Raw genomic sequence first — 18,436 nt, 5'->3', positions numbered from 1 at the left:
TTGATGCTTCCAGAGCAAATAAAAATGTTAAGCTTAACTAAAATCAACTACTTTAGAGTTACATTATTGCAGAAATACTGATCAAACGACAAAGGGAAACGTTTTATTTCTGCTCATGTAGTTAAAAAAGTAGTCCAACTATTCACTTGAAAGTGATAAGAACTGTAAAAATATCCAACCAAAATTGCTGGCAAATGCCAATGGAAAAAAGCTGGAATTTAAATGTAAAGATACTTTAAAAATGAAAGAAAATGGGGGAATGCCTTTTGTTGATTTTTTAGGCCTGAAAATTGACTGGTCAGTTGGTTGGTGGCTTTTGAAGCTTATCATGGCTTTGGTTTGGTTGCTATTGTTTCAGTGTATAAAAATTCTTTTAACATAGAAATGCAGGATTAAGCCATGTAATCAGCCTCCAAGAGGATAAGACTGTTAGCATGAAATAAGAGTTGTAGGCTTTGTTAACAGTTACAAGTTTGATTCACGATCCTTTGAAGGTCAATGGAGGGATGCTTTTTGATTCCCACAGACCTTGGATCCAGGTAGGAACAAAACCAAGAGAACCTAAAAGTTCAAAAAAGGCTCTGTCCCTTCCCAACCAGCAGGTATTCAGATAGTGACAATAGGTAGATATTAAGAAAACAGTTGTGTTTCCCAGCTCTAGCAGATGGGGTGAAGGTAAAAGGTGACTACAGCTATCCTGCTCTTGTATCAGGAGATCTGTGTCTGTCTGCTGGAACAGAAAACACAGTGTTGTAGCAGAAGGCCCTGAATGGATGCCAATGAACACTATATTGCATTTTCTGCCTCTGTATTAATGCAAAGTTCATGTTTCCTACTGGGAAAACTTCTTACACCACTTCCAGGGCTTCTAATTTGCTGTGTGTCCTTCTTGAGATACACGTGGTGTTCACACATGCTGAGAACTCCAAATGTAGTTGAAATAAATGACATCTTAGGGGCTTTGCATTCTGCAGTCCAGCTTTAGTCATATCAAGTTAAATTCAGTCTTGATGTCTCTCAGGTTCCCATTTTTTAAATCAGGTCCTCCCTCTGCTTCACAAAGGTTTTGTAAAATTAAACTGCTTCATGTGTACTAGGATGGTTTGTGTTGTAGAACCAGAGATATCCATGAAGAAGTAAAGAATTCCTCTTTTAGAACAGAGTTTGGGTAATGCTCAGTAAGTAAAATATGAAACTAGTTTTAAACAGGGAGATAAAAATGAAATGGTCTTATTTTGTCTCATGCAAAAGCCCTGCTGAAAATAATTATTAAATCACAATACCTGCATGTCAAAGGAAAAATGAGTTGCACACATAACATTGACCTGAACTTCCCTAAATGCTGGGTTTCACTTTAGCTTACCAATTTTTCTCTGACTATATCAGATTGAATTTATTGTAAAATTCTGATTTTGTAGACTTCACCATTCAAGAAAAATAGTTTCCTTTTTTTAAAATGGAAATTTTAATGTGGCAATTTTGTATGTTTAATGCTGCATTAAAGAAATAGAAATAGGAAAATAGTTGAGATGTCACTTAAAAGCAAAATATTTTCAACTGAAATGAAACTTTTAGAGACATCAGCATTATTTAGTATATGTCAAGGGTTAGAAAGTAATTCATGGTGTGCTTGAGGACAAGAATTTCTATACATCACTTGGCTATTTTTAGACCATCTGACAGCATCTTAAGAAGCTGGTTAAACTGGATTGGACAAGGAATTTTAAAAGTCTTCGTGCTGATGAGATAGGATACAACTCAGATATCTAGCATATACATGTAAGGCTAAGTGATTCATCAATTAAATTGCCAGGGTGTGAGATTGCATGAAAATAGGTAAATAATTCCCATTTCTGTGGCAAACAATATGGACAACAGGAACCTCTTTCTCTTGTATCTCTTTGGAAAGAAAATTTATTCTCTCTGCCTTTATTTACACTATCTGCTTCTTAAACTGGAAAATGTTTCTAGTACATTTGGAGATTGTTTGAGGTTTCATTCAAATAAATGAAACATCTTGTTCACAGCTATAATAAAAGTATCAGAACTTTTGATTTTCCCAAGAAATCAGGAGATTTCTTGTGTCTTACAAATCCCACTTGGATTCTTTTAGCACAGGTTACAAATATCTGTTGGAGGTTGTGCACAAACTATTTCACAGTGATTTTTTTTCTTGATTTAATAAGGGCTTTAACTTATACAAGATGTGTGTCCTCTCCATATCTGGGTATTGTAATTAATGCAGCTTCACTGAACAAAACCAGTACAATCTTGAATAAGCCCAGAAATGTGATGTTTTTTCCAATGTTTTTTACACAGCATATCTGTATGCTGTCTCATGCTCTTAAAACACAAAATCCAGCTCATATTTTTTTCTCATACAGAAGTAAATGTTTCATTAAAATTTCTTTTCTCTTTGCCTCTTTTTATTCTCAACTATTAAGCCTGTGCTGCCAGTCTGTAGTAGCAAATTTGCTTTCGAATTAGCCTTCTGACCAGCAATTTACTACTTTATCTCTTTTTTTCCAGTATTTATCATACTTCTTCCTGTTTTGCCATTCAGTGTGGTCTTCAGCTTGCAGTTTTATTTGATGTGTAAGATTTTGTATGAACCCTCTTCTAGTAATAAGCAATGATTTTGCATTGCCAGGACAAAGTCAGTTTCCATTGAGAGGCAATGAATAATCAGCATCTTATTTGCATCTCCGAAAACTACCCTTTGTGTTTTCATTTAACTTTTTTCCAGATATTGGATAATATCCTTTTTTATTTATCTTTTTTTATTCCTGTAAAAGGAGCCAGCTCAGACCTCTTGTTTCTGGAGTGTATTCATCAATCCACTTCCACCATCTTGTTCAAGCAGTACTTAGGAGAAACCATTATCTGACCATAAAATTCCATGTATATGTTCACAATTTACTGAAATAGACCTGTATGTAAAATGTAGGTGAGTAGGAAAAATCACAGAAAAGAAGTATTATGGATGAAGATGTAAAGGCATAATCAAGTTTTTAAGATTACTTTTCTCCAGTGTCCAGTTAACTGAGCAGAACACCTCAGTGGTAAAAATCTGTTCCTCAGATGCTTTTAGCTTCAGGTGATTTTTTGCTTATTTCTTCCCACTGACTACAAATGTTTGATTCCGTGTGTACAATGCTACTTTTTGCATATTTTCCTGAGATCAATCTTCCCAACAGCAATGCTCCTCCATTTTAAAAATGTGTTTGAGTATTGTAAGCTGCTAACAAGTTCCTCGAGCTCATTTTCCCTTTCAGAGCTTTTCTCAGTAGAAGAAAAAATGACTCTCTAGTTTTGAACTTAGTCCTAATTCATATGGCCATACAGCACACTCTTAAGATCCTGCATATTCAGCTCAGTGTAAAAGTGTTGTTTGAATAGCAATGTATTCCTGAAATAGGAAATAGAAGCATTTAATCCTCAAATGCTATATTAAACATTTTCCGAAGTGCTCAGTTCCTGATACAGTTTTCCTGTGGATTTTTTTTTAACAATCTCATTTTTATTATCCATATTAATTAAATTAAAGCAATAATCTCTGTTATTCAGATTTCAAACAGTTTTGTAAAGGAAACCAATCCATGTACTTCATTACGTTTTTCATTTTACTTCTAGTTTACCCTAGTATAAGTTTCTTAGCAGAACAAGCCAAAATCACTTTTTTACAGTCTTATTAGAACAATTTGAGACATTGTTATTTACGGTTTAATTTTATACATTTATTTGCAGATTCTGATTAAATGTGTTACATTCTTAAGGGGAAGAGACATACTCAGGCAAAAGACAGCTCAAACCACTAGAGTTATAATTCAGAATATGTGTGATTTGAAAGCTACTTAAAGCAAGCAGGTATTTGAGAGCCCATTGGAATGGCATGTGCACAGAGTATATCATGCAGCACTCAGATCATGGAATTACTAATAAATCCCATGTAGAAAAAAAAAAAAAAAAGCAGCACACTATCCTCCATCACACAGAATAAATTACCTTCTTAATACTGCTGAAGTTTCAAGGAGAGGTTGTGTGAGTTATGCACTTTCTCACTGGCAGTGAGTCCAGTACGTGCAGGACCTCCTGAACAGGTCTGCCTGGTGTTAGGAGACAGAGGAACAGAGTTCTTGAGCTGTTAATGGTTGCTGTGCTTGGCATCCCCTGCTTCCTTCATTACAGCTTGGCAAACACGTTCCCTTTGCTTTGTTCCTCTGTGTCTGTCTGTTTGTTTGGGTTTCTGCTGGTGAATCCACATTCTGCATGCTTTCTTAAAAGAGGAGCAATGTGCTTTCCCATAAGTGATAAAGGTTATGGGTTAGCCTCCTGCAGGCTCTGTGTTCCTGAGAAATGGGCTCTTTCTGTTGGTGATAACTCGTATTTTTGATGTCATTGTTCTGAATTGTTCCTCATGTTGTAAAATTGAGTGAGTTGAAATGTACTCCCATAAGAGTTAGCTTTTCATATTGGGCTGGAAACTCTTCATCTTTGTGTAGCAATTTGTTTTATTATAACCAATGGCTTTTAATTGTACCTCCCATAATGAAGAGCTGACTTAATACTCTGTGCTAATCTTGTTATGACTTTAAAAAGGTAAGTAATTTCTCTAACTGTTCCTAACAGTCATGGTAAAGTGTTAAAGGGTTTTTCAATTTTCCTTTTTTCATTATTTTTCACATTAATTTTTCACTTGTAGCATGATCTTTTCTTTGTGTCTTTTTCTATTTTTCATGTAAAAAATTTTGTGGACTGATTTTTATTTGCAGCAAAACATATCATGTAGATATAAATAAATTCAATTTAGTACAGTCATTGATTTCATTTTTCAGACCAATCATGACTGATAGATAGAAATGGTCAGCAGAACTCTTTATTTTACCATGCCTATACTTTTGAGTGCTTTATTTCACATTCTATTTGATACTTCAGCATATGGTGAAAAAGCTTACTCTGCACTCCATCATGATAAAATTATATCTTAAAGAACATAAAATCCAACTTGCTTAAAAAACGAAGTAATGTGAATTGAATGCTTTGGGTTTGGTTCCATACTGGCTGAACTACACAGGGGAATGGTACTGGCTGGTAGCCCACTTTATCTTCTGCCAAGGTACATTGTGAGCCAAGAAGCTGTAAAATGGACAAATGATAAATCTATATTTTCCCTGTGAAAGGAGAGACATCCCTAGGTTATTATTTCTGTATCTACCTGTAAAAAAGACTTGTAGTAAATAATACTGCTAATTGCTCAGCAGTCAGACCCAGTCAGTCATGGTACTGTATGCAGTGGGATATGGATTCTTTATTTAGCAGTAGCTGTGAAAAGAACACGGATTTTTTATAAATGTCACAAATAACAAAGTAGTAAAACATACCAATAATGAATATGATAAAAGGCACTTAAAGCACATGATCCCATTTATACAAAGCTCTATTGCTGCTAAAACTGTATGTTGTTAGAAAACTGGTGGGTTTTATTTAAATCATATTTTACTGCAGTTTTGTTTAAAAACAATATTTAGTATATCAATGTGCAATTCATACTAAACCAAAAAAAGTATTATGTAATAACTAACTTTGATGTCAGTTATGTTAAAACATGGTTTGTATTCTGCAGCTGTGAGTATAGGTTGGGAAACGATCAAGCCTTTTATTTTATTATCATGGATTCCTCTTCCACAGCTGCTTTTAAAAATTGTGGGAAGCAAATTATTTCTCATACTGCATATGTTGCCCATCAGGTGAGTGATAATATGGAAACTGTAGGCTGGGTATAAGAATCAATAAGTAAATTTAAAGTCCTCTGTGTGCACAGAATTAAAAAAATATGACCTGTAAGAGGCTGTGTGTGAAGCCAGCTGTCTTTTGTTACCATTGTCATTTGGACGCTGTAAGAGCAAAACTTTGTCAGCACGTTTTTTATATTGGAAGATTTGATCTGCAAATCTCAGCTGCTCTGTTCATTATAAATCTCTTGTTTTTGTCCATACACTAGCTCCACTATAGGTTGGAAGGGCTTAAAGATGAACTGAGGAGGAATAGAGGCTACAACTCGAGAGTAACTATTACTGCTCAAAGGAGCTGTTTTCCATTCGCAAACATTGCTTTGCGCTATGGGTTTGGGCTCCTTCTGTTCCTCCACTTTGTTGAAGACTCTTGACTTCCATTTTACTTCTTTAGCACTGTCTTTGTCTGCTAACATTTTTCCTCCTTCTCTAGTAGCTTTTATCTGTGTCCTTTGGATCACATATTTTACTTAGTTTGTTTTAGTAGATTGTTTCGAACGTTTGTGTTTTGTAGTTTCTTTTTTTTTTTTTTTTTTTTTTGCCTTTTTCTTTAGGGCTATGTTATCTCACTGAATTTCATTCCACAGTTTGCTGAATCGCTCGGTTATTTTGCAGCAGACCCATTCCTCGTTTTCTCTTTTCATGTGGTTTTCAGTGAGAAATAAGAGAGCCTCTTCCATTTTAAACAGTAGTCTTACACACATAGGCCCGTGCCTCTTTTTGCACATACCATCTTCTGCCTTGCCATGTCCATCCTGCTTCACTCTCTCTCTCAAACTATGCTTCTCTCTCTTTTGTGCTTTCCTATCATTTATATCATCTTTTTGGTCCAGAATTGTCCTTTGGTAAATTATAGTAAAAGATTTACTTCTTCCAAAGAGACTTGATATCTTGTCTTCGAAATCTGGTGAAACAACTCTGGGCCAAAATTGGGCATCATTAATATTTTGTTTGCAGTTTTCTTGTATAGCATTTTTGGTGGGAAGGGGGGAGGGTTTGGGGTTTTTTCTGTTGGTTTTTTTAAACAACATTTTTTTTCAGAGAAGGACACCATAATCCACTCTAAGTTGCAACATTACTTTCCATAAGTTATTCCATTATAATAAGTAGACTGTGTTGCGCTGTAGAATCCAGTTTTTTTGTGTGAATATACATTTGGGGCAAGCTGCTGTGGAACAGAAGAAAGAGGTTTAAAAGTTGAGGCACAGTTCCTTTCAGCCTTAAATAGCTGTGCCTTTGCAAGGACAGGTTTTTTGGGGCTAAGTGTGTACCATTCTTCATCAATTGTTAAATCATATGTATTCACTTTCTAGGCACTTTTTCTCTAACTGCAGATTGAAACTGTGGTTTGAAAGATAATCTGGATTCACCCCTTCACTTTTTCAGCAGAGACAAATGGGCTGCAGGGAAATTACAGCCTCAGCATCACCTGTGCTATTCCACTTCTTTTACCACGTGTACATGGTTTCACTTTTAGTCCTCTCCCTGAAATGTAGCAGTGCATTTGTCAATGAAGTGAAAAAGAGAAGGACTCTGTTCATAGTCTCTCAGAGGTTTGTCTTCCTGTGAAGCTTAATTTAGGTGGGGTTTTTGTCCACACATAAAGCTTTTAATTCAAGTGTTACCAGTTCAGTCAGCTGACATGCCAGAAGATAGACTGCTGTTCAAGTTAGCTCATCTGAAAACTTGCTGCCTCACTGTTGTTGTGCTGTCTTACCAAACCTGAGAAGAATTGAGAAGAGCTGATGCTTCAGTATAGATGAACACTGTGTTGTGTTTGCAGGATTGTTATTCTTAATAAAACAATTCTTTAAATGAACATGGTACAGAGATGGAATTCTGAATATCCAGTGTTACTGGAATATTAGACCAATGCGAATCCTTCAGTTTCCATGGAGTCAGACGGATACGTCTGGAATAGCACAGTGGCAGCTAAGGATCTAGGAAGATGATTTGTTGAGAAACTTGTCATTGTCACGCAGTTACTTCTTAAAGTAGAATTGCACTGTAAAATTAATACTGAACATAGCATTTCTTTTAACCAAACAGAAACAACTGAATAAATTTATCTGCCTCCAGCCAGGAGCTGTTTATACAAATGTGAGTTCCTTATACAATTGTGAAGAAGTCTTACTAAATATCTTAATCAACGTGATCTGAAGTATTTAAAACTCTTTCTATTATACCTGAAAATATCAATAGTAGAAATTTAAAGCAGGTCATGATAATATAACTAAGTCTAATCAAGAAGAGGACCTAGAATCAGAGCTACTGTAATTACAATTGTGTAAAAAAGCTTGGATCTTCTGTTTAAAACTGGAGCTTTACACATAATTTTAACAACCGTGTTCTTTGATTTTACTCTATTATGTCCTTCAGCCATTTTGTTTCTTATGGGGGAGGGGTGGAATCAAATTGCTTGTATCAGATTCTGACCATCAGCTACAAACCTCCTGGTTAATTACTTATCTCACGTAGAGTATGTAGGAATGTTGCTGAAAATACATATAGCCTCTGTCTTAGATCCCAGGAGCTTGCCCATTATATCTCTGTATTTCGCATTCTTGTTAACTTCTGTAACTCATAGGCTCTGTGCTCTCTCTGCAGGTCCAGTCTAGGTGCAGCAGCAAAGAGAACATCCTCAGAGCAAGTAAGTACTGAGACTGCCCAGCTCTATTGAGAAACTAGAAGTGCTCAGAAGACAGCAGATAATAGTCAGATGAGAAGCAAAGGGTATGTTTGGAACATAAATAGGTTGGCAGAAGAAATTTAATAACTTAAAGACAATGAACTTGAGTCCAAAGAAAAAATAGAAGTGTATTACTGTATAGTTTCCTTTTAATGTTTTCTATCAAGTTGTCCTTCTAGTGACATGGAGGTCTTTGCTGTTTGTAGTGATGTATTGCTGGAAGTGATTATGTGTACAAAAGTGTTGTGGGTAAAAAGAATTAACACTTAAAACCAATGAAAATGGAAATGCTCAAGTTGAATATATATGATATATTCATATATTTACGAATATAAATGGCCTTTCTTCTCATACCTGGAGATGAAATTGAATGTTATATAAAAACAAACCAAAAAATGCAAATGTTAGGAATTCAGATTTAACCAAATTACCCCTTCTTTAATTTGCACAGTTCTTTAGTCAAAAATTTGATCGACCATATATGTATATATATATGTATACCAAAACAGGAATAGGAAGCTGGGTTTTTTGATGAGAAGGCTGTCAGGAATTTTCTACCTTATGCAACCAATTGACTTAGCTGCTTCAAAGCTAGAGGATTATTTTCTCATGCAAAATGCTGCTTAATGACTTTTTTAGAGTCACCTGCTATTTGACATTAGCAAGAAATAGCTTAAGAAGGTCTGAGGAGTTGTTTAATGTCAGTTACTTGTAATTAAAAAAAAACAGACTAATTTTAGAATTCAGAAAATTCATTATTTGTCTCTGGAACTGTTTATATGTATGAAACCTTTAAAAGAGTTAGTGCTTGTTTGTAGGAAGAAATAGGGAGAGAGAAAGGTTAGTAATTACACATGCACACTTCTCCCTTTCTTCATTAAGGTTATTTATGCTTGTGTTAAACCTTAAGGGACTCTAGTTTTGAGAATGTATTTTCTTGGCTTCTCTTGCAGAAATAACGGGCATTACTTTTGGTCTTGAAACAAAGTTGCCAGAAATCAGGGGTTTCATCTAATTTTAAAAAAAAACTAAGTTGAAGAATGCATTTCTCAGTGGATTTTAACAGAACTTTTGACTTAAGCAAGTGACGGGTATGAGACACAGAGTTCTGAATCTGAAAGTAGTACTCTGGGCACCAACCAAAGCCTCTGAATTCAATCACATCTCAAGGGTTAAAGAAGTGAAATGTTAGTTTCTGAAGTAGCTAACTGTGAGGCTTAAGTAGCAGTAAAACATAAACACGAAAGAAGCTAATGGCTGTAGCATAAGGGTTGTTTGGTGTCACACAATTCCCCCAGCTTTCACTGCTGCAACATATTTTTTCAGAGCATCTTCCTTCATTTTTTCCAGCTTTTCCTCTTAAGAAAATAATTTATTTGTACAGCTTGCAAAAAGTTTTAGGTTATATTGTGTGGCATCAACTGGACCTGCAAGAATTTTGTTGCTTCTAAATTTATTTCTCTATACCAAGAAAGGTATGGCAAGTTTGGCCATTTCTCACAAATTCTTTCATTTCCTTTTCTTAATTATTATGAAAATGCTAACAAAATACAGGCATAATAATGGCAAAAGCAAGCTTGCTGGGAACATTCCTGCTGTTAAATCCAGCAATGAAGTTTTTCCTCTGAGTACATTCTTACCTGATGATATTTTAATTTTGATAATTTCTCCCTAGCTTGCCTATGAGGAAGTCATGTTTAAGTCATAATGTAGTTAAAATATGTCTCGCTGGCTGTATCTCTCGTCTTCAGTATGAAAACTGGTATGTTAAGAAAGGAATTAGTTCAGGTCAGTTATTTGTGCTTGACAAATTTGCAGTGCCTGCCTTAATAGTCATGTTCTTTTCTAAATACATACAAAGAGATTCTTCAAGTTATTTCTTCAGAATCTTCCTTGGGACTGGAATTAGGTCAGCATTTTTATTTGTTACTACTTTTTTCTACTCAAGATAATGTAAAAAAATAAAATCATGAACAGTTGCTCACACAGAGAGACCAGCATGTCTCAGGGCTGAAAGAAGTTTTGTATATACAGGCTGATTACATGACCTCCTCTTATGAAGAAAAAACTTAGATTCCATTATTGTCTTACTATTTTTGTACTTTTTTTATTAGTAGACTAAACTTAAAGGAATAGTCTGGGTTTTTTCCAGAATTTGGAGACATGTGCCTACCATATGTAGGTAGATACTGCAAAGCAAAACCGTGTCACTTTAAATTAGTTTCTGTTGTTTGTTAGTGCTGTCTTATGATTGTATATAACTATATAATAATATGTTGTTTTAGCAGTGTCATTATGTATTACATAGAGAACATCACTTTGGCTCTAATAAATAGTTCTTGTTCTAGGTGAATCCATTCAAGATATTTCTACAAATGCCATTTTCTTAGTCTTTCGAGTTTTATCTGTTACTCTTATTTGTGTATTCCTGCAATAATTTCCTCTCTTCATTTGCTTATCTTCACTTTCAAAATCCTTCAGAGCTTGTTGTCCCCTTGTTTGCTCTGTCAGTATCAAGAAACCAATCATGCTGCTGCCTTAATTTTCAAACAGCTTTTGTTGTATTTTCTCCCAGCCTGTCCCTCATACTTCACCAAAGAAAGCTTCCATTAATCTGTCCTAGTACCTTCACATACATTTCAATGTCACTTTGCTATGGTGAATGCAAAATCCTGACAACAAGTAGGATGCCCACTAACTGGAAACACTCTGCTGTCCTGACTGCCCAGTGATTTCATTGTGCTTCACTCTGTTCTCTTTTCAAACTTTTTGACTCCCATCATGTTCTTGGATTGCAAACTGAGCAGGACAGTGTCCGTTATTTTCTTTTATCCGTGTACTGCATGTGGTCTGTGGAGATGTGTTTGTGGAGAACGGAATGAGAAGTGACTCATCCTGGGTTGGTAGGTCCTAGAACTAAGGCTCAGCTCACCATCTTCAGTGTAAAATAGTACATCATCTTGAAGGGTTTCTGCTCGTCGAGACTTGTGGTGTCCTTTTCATTATAAGGAAGGATATACACTTTTGTGAACTTTTTCAAATGTGGACTGCATTTTATGTTAAATTTCTCTTCTAATTCTAGTTGAATACTATGCCTTCCCAGTGTCTGATGTAAATGCGCAGTAGTGATAACTAATTTAATTTACCCCAAAGTAATGGATTAATTTCAGTTAAGGGGTTTAAATGAGCATCACTATGAGCATCCACAAACTGTAGCATACATAAATGTGGTGCTCTCTTGTTGCAGGTCACAGTGCTGTTGACATTACCAAGGTAGCAAGAAGACACCGCATGTCTCCATTCCCATTGACATCTATGGACAAGGCCTTCATCACAGTTCTGGAGATGACCCCAGTGCTTGGAACAGAAATCATCAATTACAGAGGTATTTTAAGATGGATTATTTGTGAGAATTTCCTTATTTTACAACTTTTTTTTAAGCACTTGCTCTTTTATTAATGTTGTGATGTATCCAAGACAGTACCCTCTCGAGGAGAAACTGATTTAAGGTATGCCAATAATAGGAGCATAGGTCTTCTTTCTAAGTCAGGAAATAGTTGATTGAGCCCAGTACTGCTCTCTGAAAGAATATGTTATAGAACTTTAATTAAGTATATAAATGCATTTTCTTCTGGTCTTTGTTATGTATACCAAAGCTAAAACATAAACCATAATTTGTCTCAGTGGCTGATTTAGCACTGAACTTTAATAGATGCCAGGTTAGCTCCAAGGTGTGCTGTGGTCATTCACTCTATTCTCTTACTGTGAGAAACTCCTACTCAAACCACTTTCCAATATGAGATTAATGACCAGTCAAAGTGATTATTGATTCAAAGTGATTATTTTCCGTGTATGCATCTTTAACAGTTCATCTCAGTCTGTTTTTCCAGATCCTGCCTGGTCTTTCTTTTCAGAATTTGCCTCTTCTCATAAAAGCAGCGTAATTCCCTTTCCTATCACTACATTTGATTCTTCTCTCATACTTAATTGCATTTAATGTTTGATTCATTGAAACTTTATAATCAGTCTATAATCAAGGGTTCCTGTTAAGGAATTTGTCTTAAAAGGCACCACACAGCAAGCAAAATGTCAGACCTTGTGTCTGTGTCTATATTCATAAGTAAATGAGAGTAGGTGAAGGCATCTTTTGCCTTTAAAAAGAATTAGTAAGGCACCTCTCATGTTTATTCAGCTAAACTATCTTCCATCATGAAGTAGTGTATTCATAATGTTTATTGCTTCTCCATTGATTCTGCTATCACTTACACCAAGCCTGGGCATTTTTTGGGAGAGTTTTCTTGGCACAGAATAAAACCATGACAGGAAGTATGCTGATGGTAATCCTAAAGTAGGAAGGAAAGAGAAAACCTGCTCCAAGGATTCCTCCAGATTTTCCAAAAGTTAGGTGCTGAGCAAAGAGACAGTAGAACCATGAGCCACAAGAGGCGAAGTGTTTAGGTTATCAGTGGAGTCCAAATAGCAGAGAAATGGTTTCTGAATGGGATATTCTGTCTACTGGCTTGAAAGATCAAAGTTTTTGTGCTCTTCACCAAAACTTTGTACTGCCACAAACCTTTGAGATGTCTTCATACTAACATACTGATGTAGAATCCCACTTGGGTGTTCAGTAACTCCAAGTGAAGGTCAGCACTGTTATGTGTCTTGGTAACAATAAGCAGATCTCTGAGAAGATGCTGCATGTCATAGGGTCGAGCACAGACCCTATGAGGAGAGGCTGAGGGAGCTGGGGCTGTTCAGCCTAAAGAAGAGGCGGCTCAGGGGAGACCTCATCGCTGTCTACAACTCCCTGAAAGGAGGTTGGAGCCAGGTGGGGGTTGGGCTCTTTTCCCAGGTGACTTTCAACAAGACAAGAGGGCATGGTCTTAAGTTGTGCCAGGGGAAGTTTAGGTTGGATATTAGAAAGAATTTCTTTACGGAGAGAGTGATCACGCATTGGAATGGGCTGCCCAGGGAAGTAGTGGATTCTCCATCCCTGGAGATATTTAAAAAGAGACTGGATGTGGCACTCAGTGCCATGGTCTAGCAACCGCAACAGTGGTTCAAGGGTTGGACATGATGATCTCTGAGGTCCCTTCCAACCCAGCCAATTCTATGATTCTATGATTCTAGGAAAAAGAGACTGGATGTGGCACTCAGTGCCATAGTCTAACAACCGCAACGGTGGTTCAAGGGTTGGACTCGATGATCTCTGAGGTCCCTTCCAACCCAGCCAATTCTATGATTCTATGATTCCTGCATTCAGAACAGCACCAATACTGGATCTACAAGGAATATGCATATTGCACCCTGCATTTTCATAGGAAAAGGCATTAAGGGATAAGTGCCTGAACATAGCTGCTAGATCTTTTTGGGCAGCTGTAAGCTAAATGTCTTTGCCAAAACAGCCCATTGTGGATCATATGATGAGCCACAGTGTTAAGATACATGTGGTCCAAATAGATGCTGTGTATACAACAGTGAATTCCTGAAATAAAGGATAAAATTCTGGCATGTACCTCCCTGAAAAATAAGCACAGCCTGTGTTTATTTTACCGTAAAAGGTACTGTTAATGTACTGTAGCATCATTGTTCTTTTTTACATAAAAATAGGTTTGATTTTTTTAAACTTGTTGTGCAGGAGAAGTGAAGAAATAAGCTCTTCAGTTGGGGTTGTACTGATTATAGGATCAGCACATATTAATAAGCTGTTTTTCCATTTTTGTGTCCTTTATTCTGTAAACATATCTTATTCTCGTGTCCTTTTTTTATTTTTCTGCATCTCTCTACCTCTTACACTTCTGTATGAAAACTTACATACTGTTTCACAACACTTCTATGTTGCTGCTGTTGTGTTTCTGGACAAAAACCATAGTTTTGCTAGAAGTTAATAAAATGTGGCTTAAAATATTTTTCTAGGTAGACCAAGAATAAGCATAATCCTCAAATCCTATGTGTATGTTGATAAAGATAATAATAGTGTTGCCATCTATTTATATGTATACACCAGTCTTTTTGCAAACCTATTTGTGTATCGAGTAGGTAGCAGAATTTTCATAAATTTGATTTATAAACTTATTCATTAGAACTATAGTGAAATTGAACAAAATCACAGTATATATAATACCCTGCAACATGCTTTGGGCAAGCTTTTGCCATGTAATTTATTTGTTGATATATTTAAGTTGATATACATGTAATTTCAAGAAATAAAAAAATGTAGACCTTGAGGACTGACTCCTGACTAACTGTACTCAGAAAAGCATTATTGTGCTCTGTTTGTTTTCTTTGTGGTTTTGTGTCTATTAATGCTGAGCTGCTGAGAATTATCTTTCAAGAGAACAATTTCTGTGTAAGGACAGTGAAATGTTTAAAGTTCTAGGATTACAATTTATTTCATTAATATAACCATTAACTAATTGGTTTTGACCTGATTTATTTACATCACTAAACAAATTAAGTAGTATTCATACTGAGAAATAAAGCTGCTGGATGATGCTCTGTACAAGTAGCCAGTATGGTTGTGACTATATTCTTGATTAAGCTAAAGCATGCTGCGAGTCTCTCACTTCTGTTCTCTCCTATCATAAGTGGAGGGATGAGTAAAGTTATCTTTTGCAATACAATTTTCACATCAGTAAGTGTACTGCTCAGTGCCAGTATCAATCATTTAGCCTCTTCCATATAAAAAAAAAAAAAAAAGAAAAAAAAGAAAAAAATTTGCAGAAGTGCCATTAACAAAAGGCATCTGATTTATTTCCCACCTGCCATCACCAGTATGTGGTATGAAGTCCCCAGCTAGCCTATTATTGCAGCCAAATGCAGTTACCTGATCACTGCACTGTGGGTATATAAGGTTGAATTTTTCGGACAGCATAGTAATAGTAATTTTTATTCAGAAACTAGGAAGGGGCAGAAGTTTAATTGATACTGAAGTTACAAAACAGAGGCAATCCACACTTCTGGGCTTAAGCCTCAGAATGGAGCCATTTTTTGCTCTAGTCCAGATGCCTTGTAACTTCTGTAGAGCTTTATCATTTTCTTCCGCTGCTTATTCACTGCTTTTGAACTAACTCATTATGTTGATAACATTGCCTTTTCATATCACATTGAAATGCTACCAGTGCAGTATTACAAAGTGAGAGCAAATTAATCGCCTCTAGTGCAATACCTATCTCACTGCTTTATCCCATTACCAATACCTTGAGAAATCAAGATTCTTCACAAAACCAGACCAGCTGCACCAGCTAAGATTTAGAAAATGCTCAAATTTGAAAAGTGAGTTTAGTGTAATTCTCCATTTTCTGATTTCTAGAATCAGAAAGCAATGAGCATCACAAGGGGCATTTTGATGACATTAAAATATTTCAGAACATCTTTTTTAAAATTACAGTTAATCAAAACAAGGTCAAAGAGTGTATTTCTAAAATAATTTGCTCAGATAAAGGCGAGGACAGAGACACTTCATATTGTGCTTTAGTTTCTGACTTGCTTCATTTTAAATGCCTAGGGCTTCAGCAAATAATTCTTACATTTTTCTCACCATAATGAAATTCATTCCTGCTACTGCCTGGCCATTTATTCCCTTCAACTACTGCATGGCATTACGCCAGGAACACGCTGTTCAACTTTGCTCTAATTGGTGTGATTTTGCATACAGACAAAAAGTGAAACGAAGACACAACATGCCTACTAAAATTGGAAGCATCAGTTTTGTATGACATTTTGTGCGCCTGTGAACAAAGGGTGTTTCTACTAGGCCTTTGATAGCTGCCTTTTCTATGCTATAATTTAAATGTCTGTGTCTGTATTCTTTTTTTAGGGCATGTACAATGTTTCCTGAGCTTTTGAATAACGTCTGTATTGTGTATCACAGACAGAGATATGCAGTGATGCACAGACATATTAATAGCCATCATAAAGGAGCTTTTCCAGTTGCTTTAGCAGGTTTTGTTAGTGTTTTCATGGCAATACCTTTTTAAAAAATGCAACATAAATATTCACCTCGGGCTGAAAGTTGATACATATGCATATGAGCACAATGATGTTCCAGTTATTCTAATTAATTAGTAAGTCACTTTGTGTTAATAAGTAAATATAATAATATATAATATTATAATAAATATAATAACTATAAGTAAATATATCCTTATATATTAAATATATTTTATATATAATATATAGTATATTTAATATATAATATATATAATAATAAAATATTATAATAAATAAATATATTATTTATATAATACTTCATTATCATTTATTTATATATTTATTTATTATATATTAGTAATAAGATATTATATAAATAATAATGTGTAATATATATTAAATATATATATTTATATTATACATAAATATAATAAATATAAGTAAAATATAATCTCCATTATAATACCACTTCATTTTAAATCAAGGAGGTACATTTCTTAACAAAAGCTATCCATTTAGTGTGCAATGTTAGGTCTTCTGACTTCCCAGCAAACCAGAACCCCATTGATTTCCCTAATCATAAAACAAGAAAGATGCTTTATGTATGACTCTTTTTGGCATATCTGAAAGATAATAATCTGTAAAGTAATATCCATGTAAATTCTCTGGGCTGAGAGAGTATTCAATGCATCTTCTCATTCTTTTGTCCTTTCAGCTGGATATTGCCTTCCTGTGCCACAACTGTGGCCCCTATTATGAGATGAGCTTCTCCTCTGCTTAGGCGTATTGGAATCAAGCCAGTCTCAGTAGTTCTGACCTGTGTACCCCTTCCCAGTCTATCTAATCACACATGTAATAAATCTTTCTCACACCCACTGAATGAAGGGATAAGATACATATTTTCCACTCTATTCCACCTCATGCTAAAAAAGAGCTCTTGCTGTCTTCAAAAATCAAATCCATAGTGCACACTTGGCTAAGGGTGAAGTAATTCATATCAGTCTCTAAAGGGAGGCAGAGCCAAATTACAACTAGTCAGTCACAGTGGCTAAGTGAAGGGAAGGAGTGTATTTCAAACAGCTATTAAAATATTTAGAACTATAACAGTGTAAATTTACATAAATAATCCTGACACTTACATGCTCTCACCCTCCATTAAGCAGAAATGCTCTCAGCAAGTAGGCAAAGCTAATCTGTTGCAAAACTTCATCAATTTATGGAGACTTGTCTATCGTTATCATTTATGTTGCATCCTCTGGGCTCAGTCCATCACCTCTCACCTTTTTCACACAGGACTCACTTTTGAAATGTTATTTTAAAAACAAGTATTAATATAATAAAATAAAATAAAATACAGAAAGCTGTATTTTAAGAGATTTCTGGGGGAAAATTTGTCCTGATTGAAACCATACTTGTTTCTCTGTGTTTGATCCTATATCAGAGCTATTATCTCTGGGTTGAATAGTTGGCATTCAGATCTGCTGTAACAATTTCACCATAACCAGGAACACCGACTTACTGAACAAATCTTTCATCAGTACTTTCAGACTCCAGTCTCCTTCATTTATGTAGACCCAGAAATCAGAAACCTGAGAGATCTGTTCATGTCACATACTCTTACATTTCACCCATCAGAGCACACTGCTGTTTGCTTTTTTTCTCTTTCACTACCTGTAGTGACATGGAGCGTGGTCTTTTTTCTCTTTTCTAGATGGAATGGGACGAGTCCTTGCTCAAGATGTATATGCAAAAGATAATCTACCACCATTTCCAGCATCAGTAAAAGATGGCTACGCTGTCAGAGGTAAACACTCGCTCTGTGCATGTGCAGTATGGTGTCTGTAAAACCACAATGGAACAAGTTAGTTCACCTATTTTGGATCCAGCAATGGTTATTTCATTTGAGATTTGATTCAGATCATTGTTGAAGTCATGGTTATGTAGAAAGCAGCTGTCTTGAATGAAAACTATAAAGCTGAATTAGGTCTTTTAGGTTGGTAGATACATCCTTGAGCAAATCAAC

General features: G+C 35.6%; 1 protein-coding gene across 4 annotated transcripts in view; it reads left to right on the top strand.

Annotated features, from left to right (window-relative positions):
• GPHN (gephyrin) overlaps positions 1–18,436 on the top strand; it is a 274,169-nt gene that overhangs the window by 216,593 nt on the left and 39,140 nt on the right. For all 4 annotated transcript variants that reach the window (XM_030452043.1, XM_030452042.1, XM_030452041.1 and 1 more), the window contains 3 exons: positions 8,400–8,442; positions 11,729–11,866; positions 18,125–18,217. In XM_030452043.1, the coding sequence (XP_030307903.1) occupies positions 8,400–8,442; positions 11,729–11,866; positions 18,125–18,217 (274 nt within the window). The remainder of the gene's footprint in view (positions 1–8,399; positions 8,443–11,728; positions 11,867–18,124; positions 18,218–18,436) is intronic.

Source organism: Calypte anna, chromosome 5A, assembly GCF_003957555.1.
Source record: "Calypte anna isolate BGI_N300 chromosome 5A, bCalAnn1_v1.p, whole genome shotgun sequence".
NCBI lineage: Eukaryota > Metazoa > Chordata > Aves > Apodiformes > Trochilidae > Calypte > Calypte anna.
The sequence above is the reverse complement of the archived record's forward strand: the minus strand, read 5'-3'. Positions and strand labels throughout refer to the sequence as shown.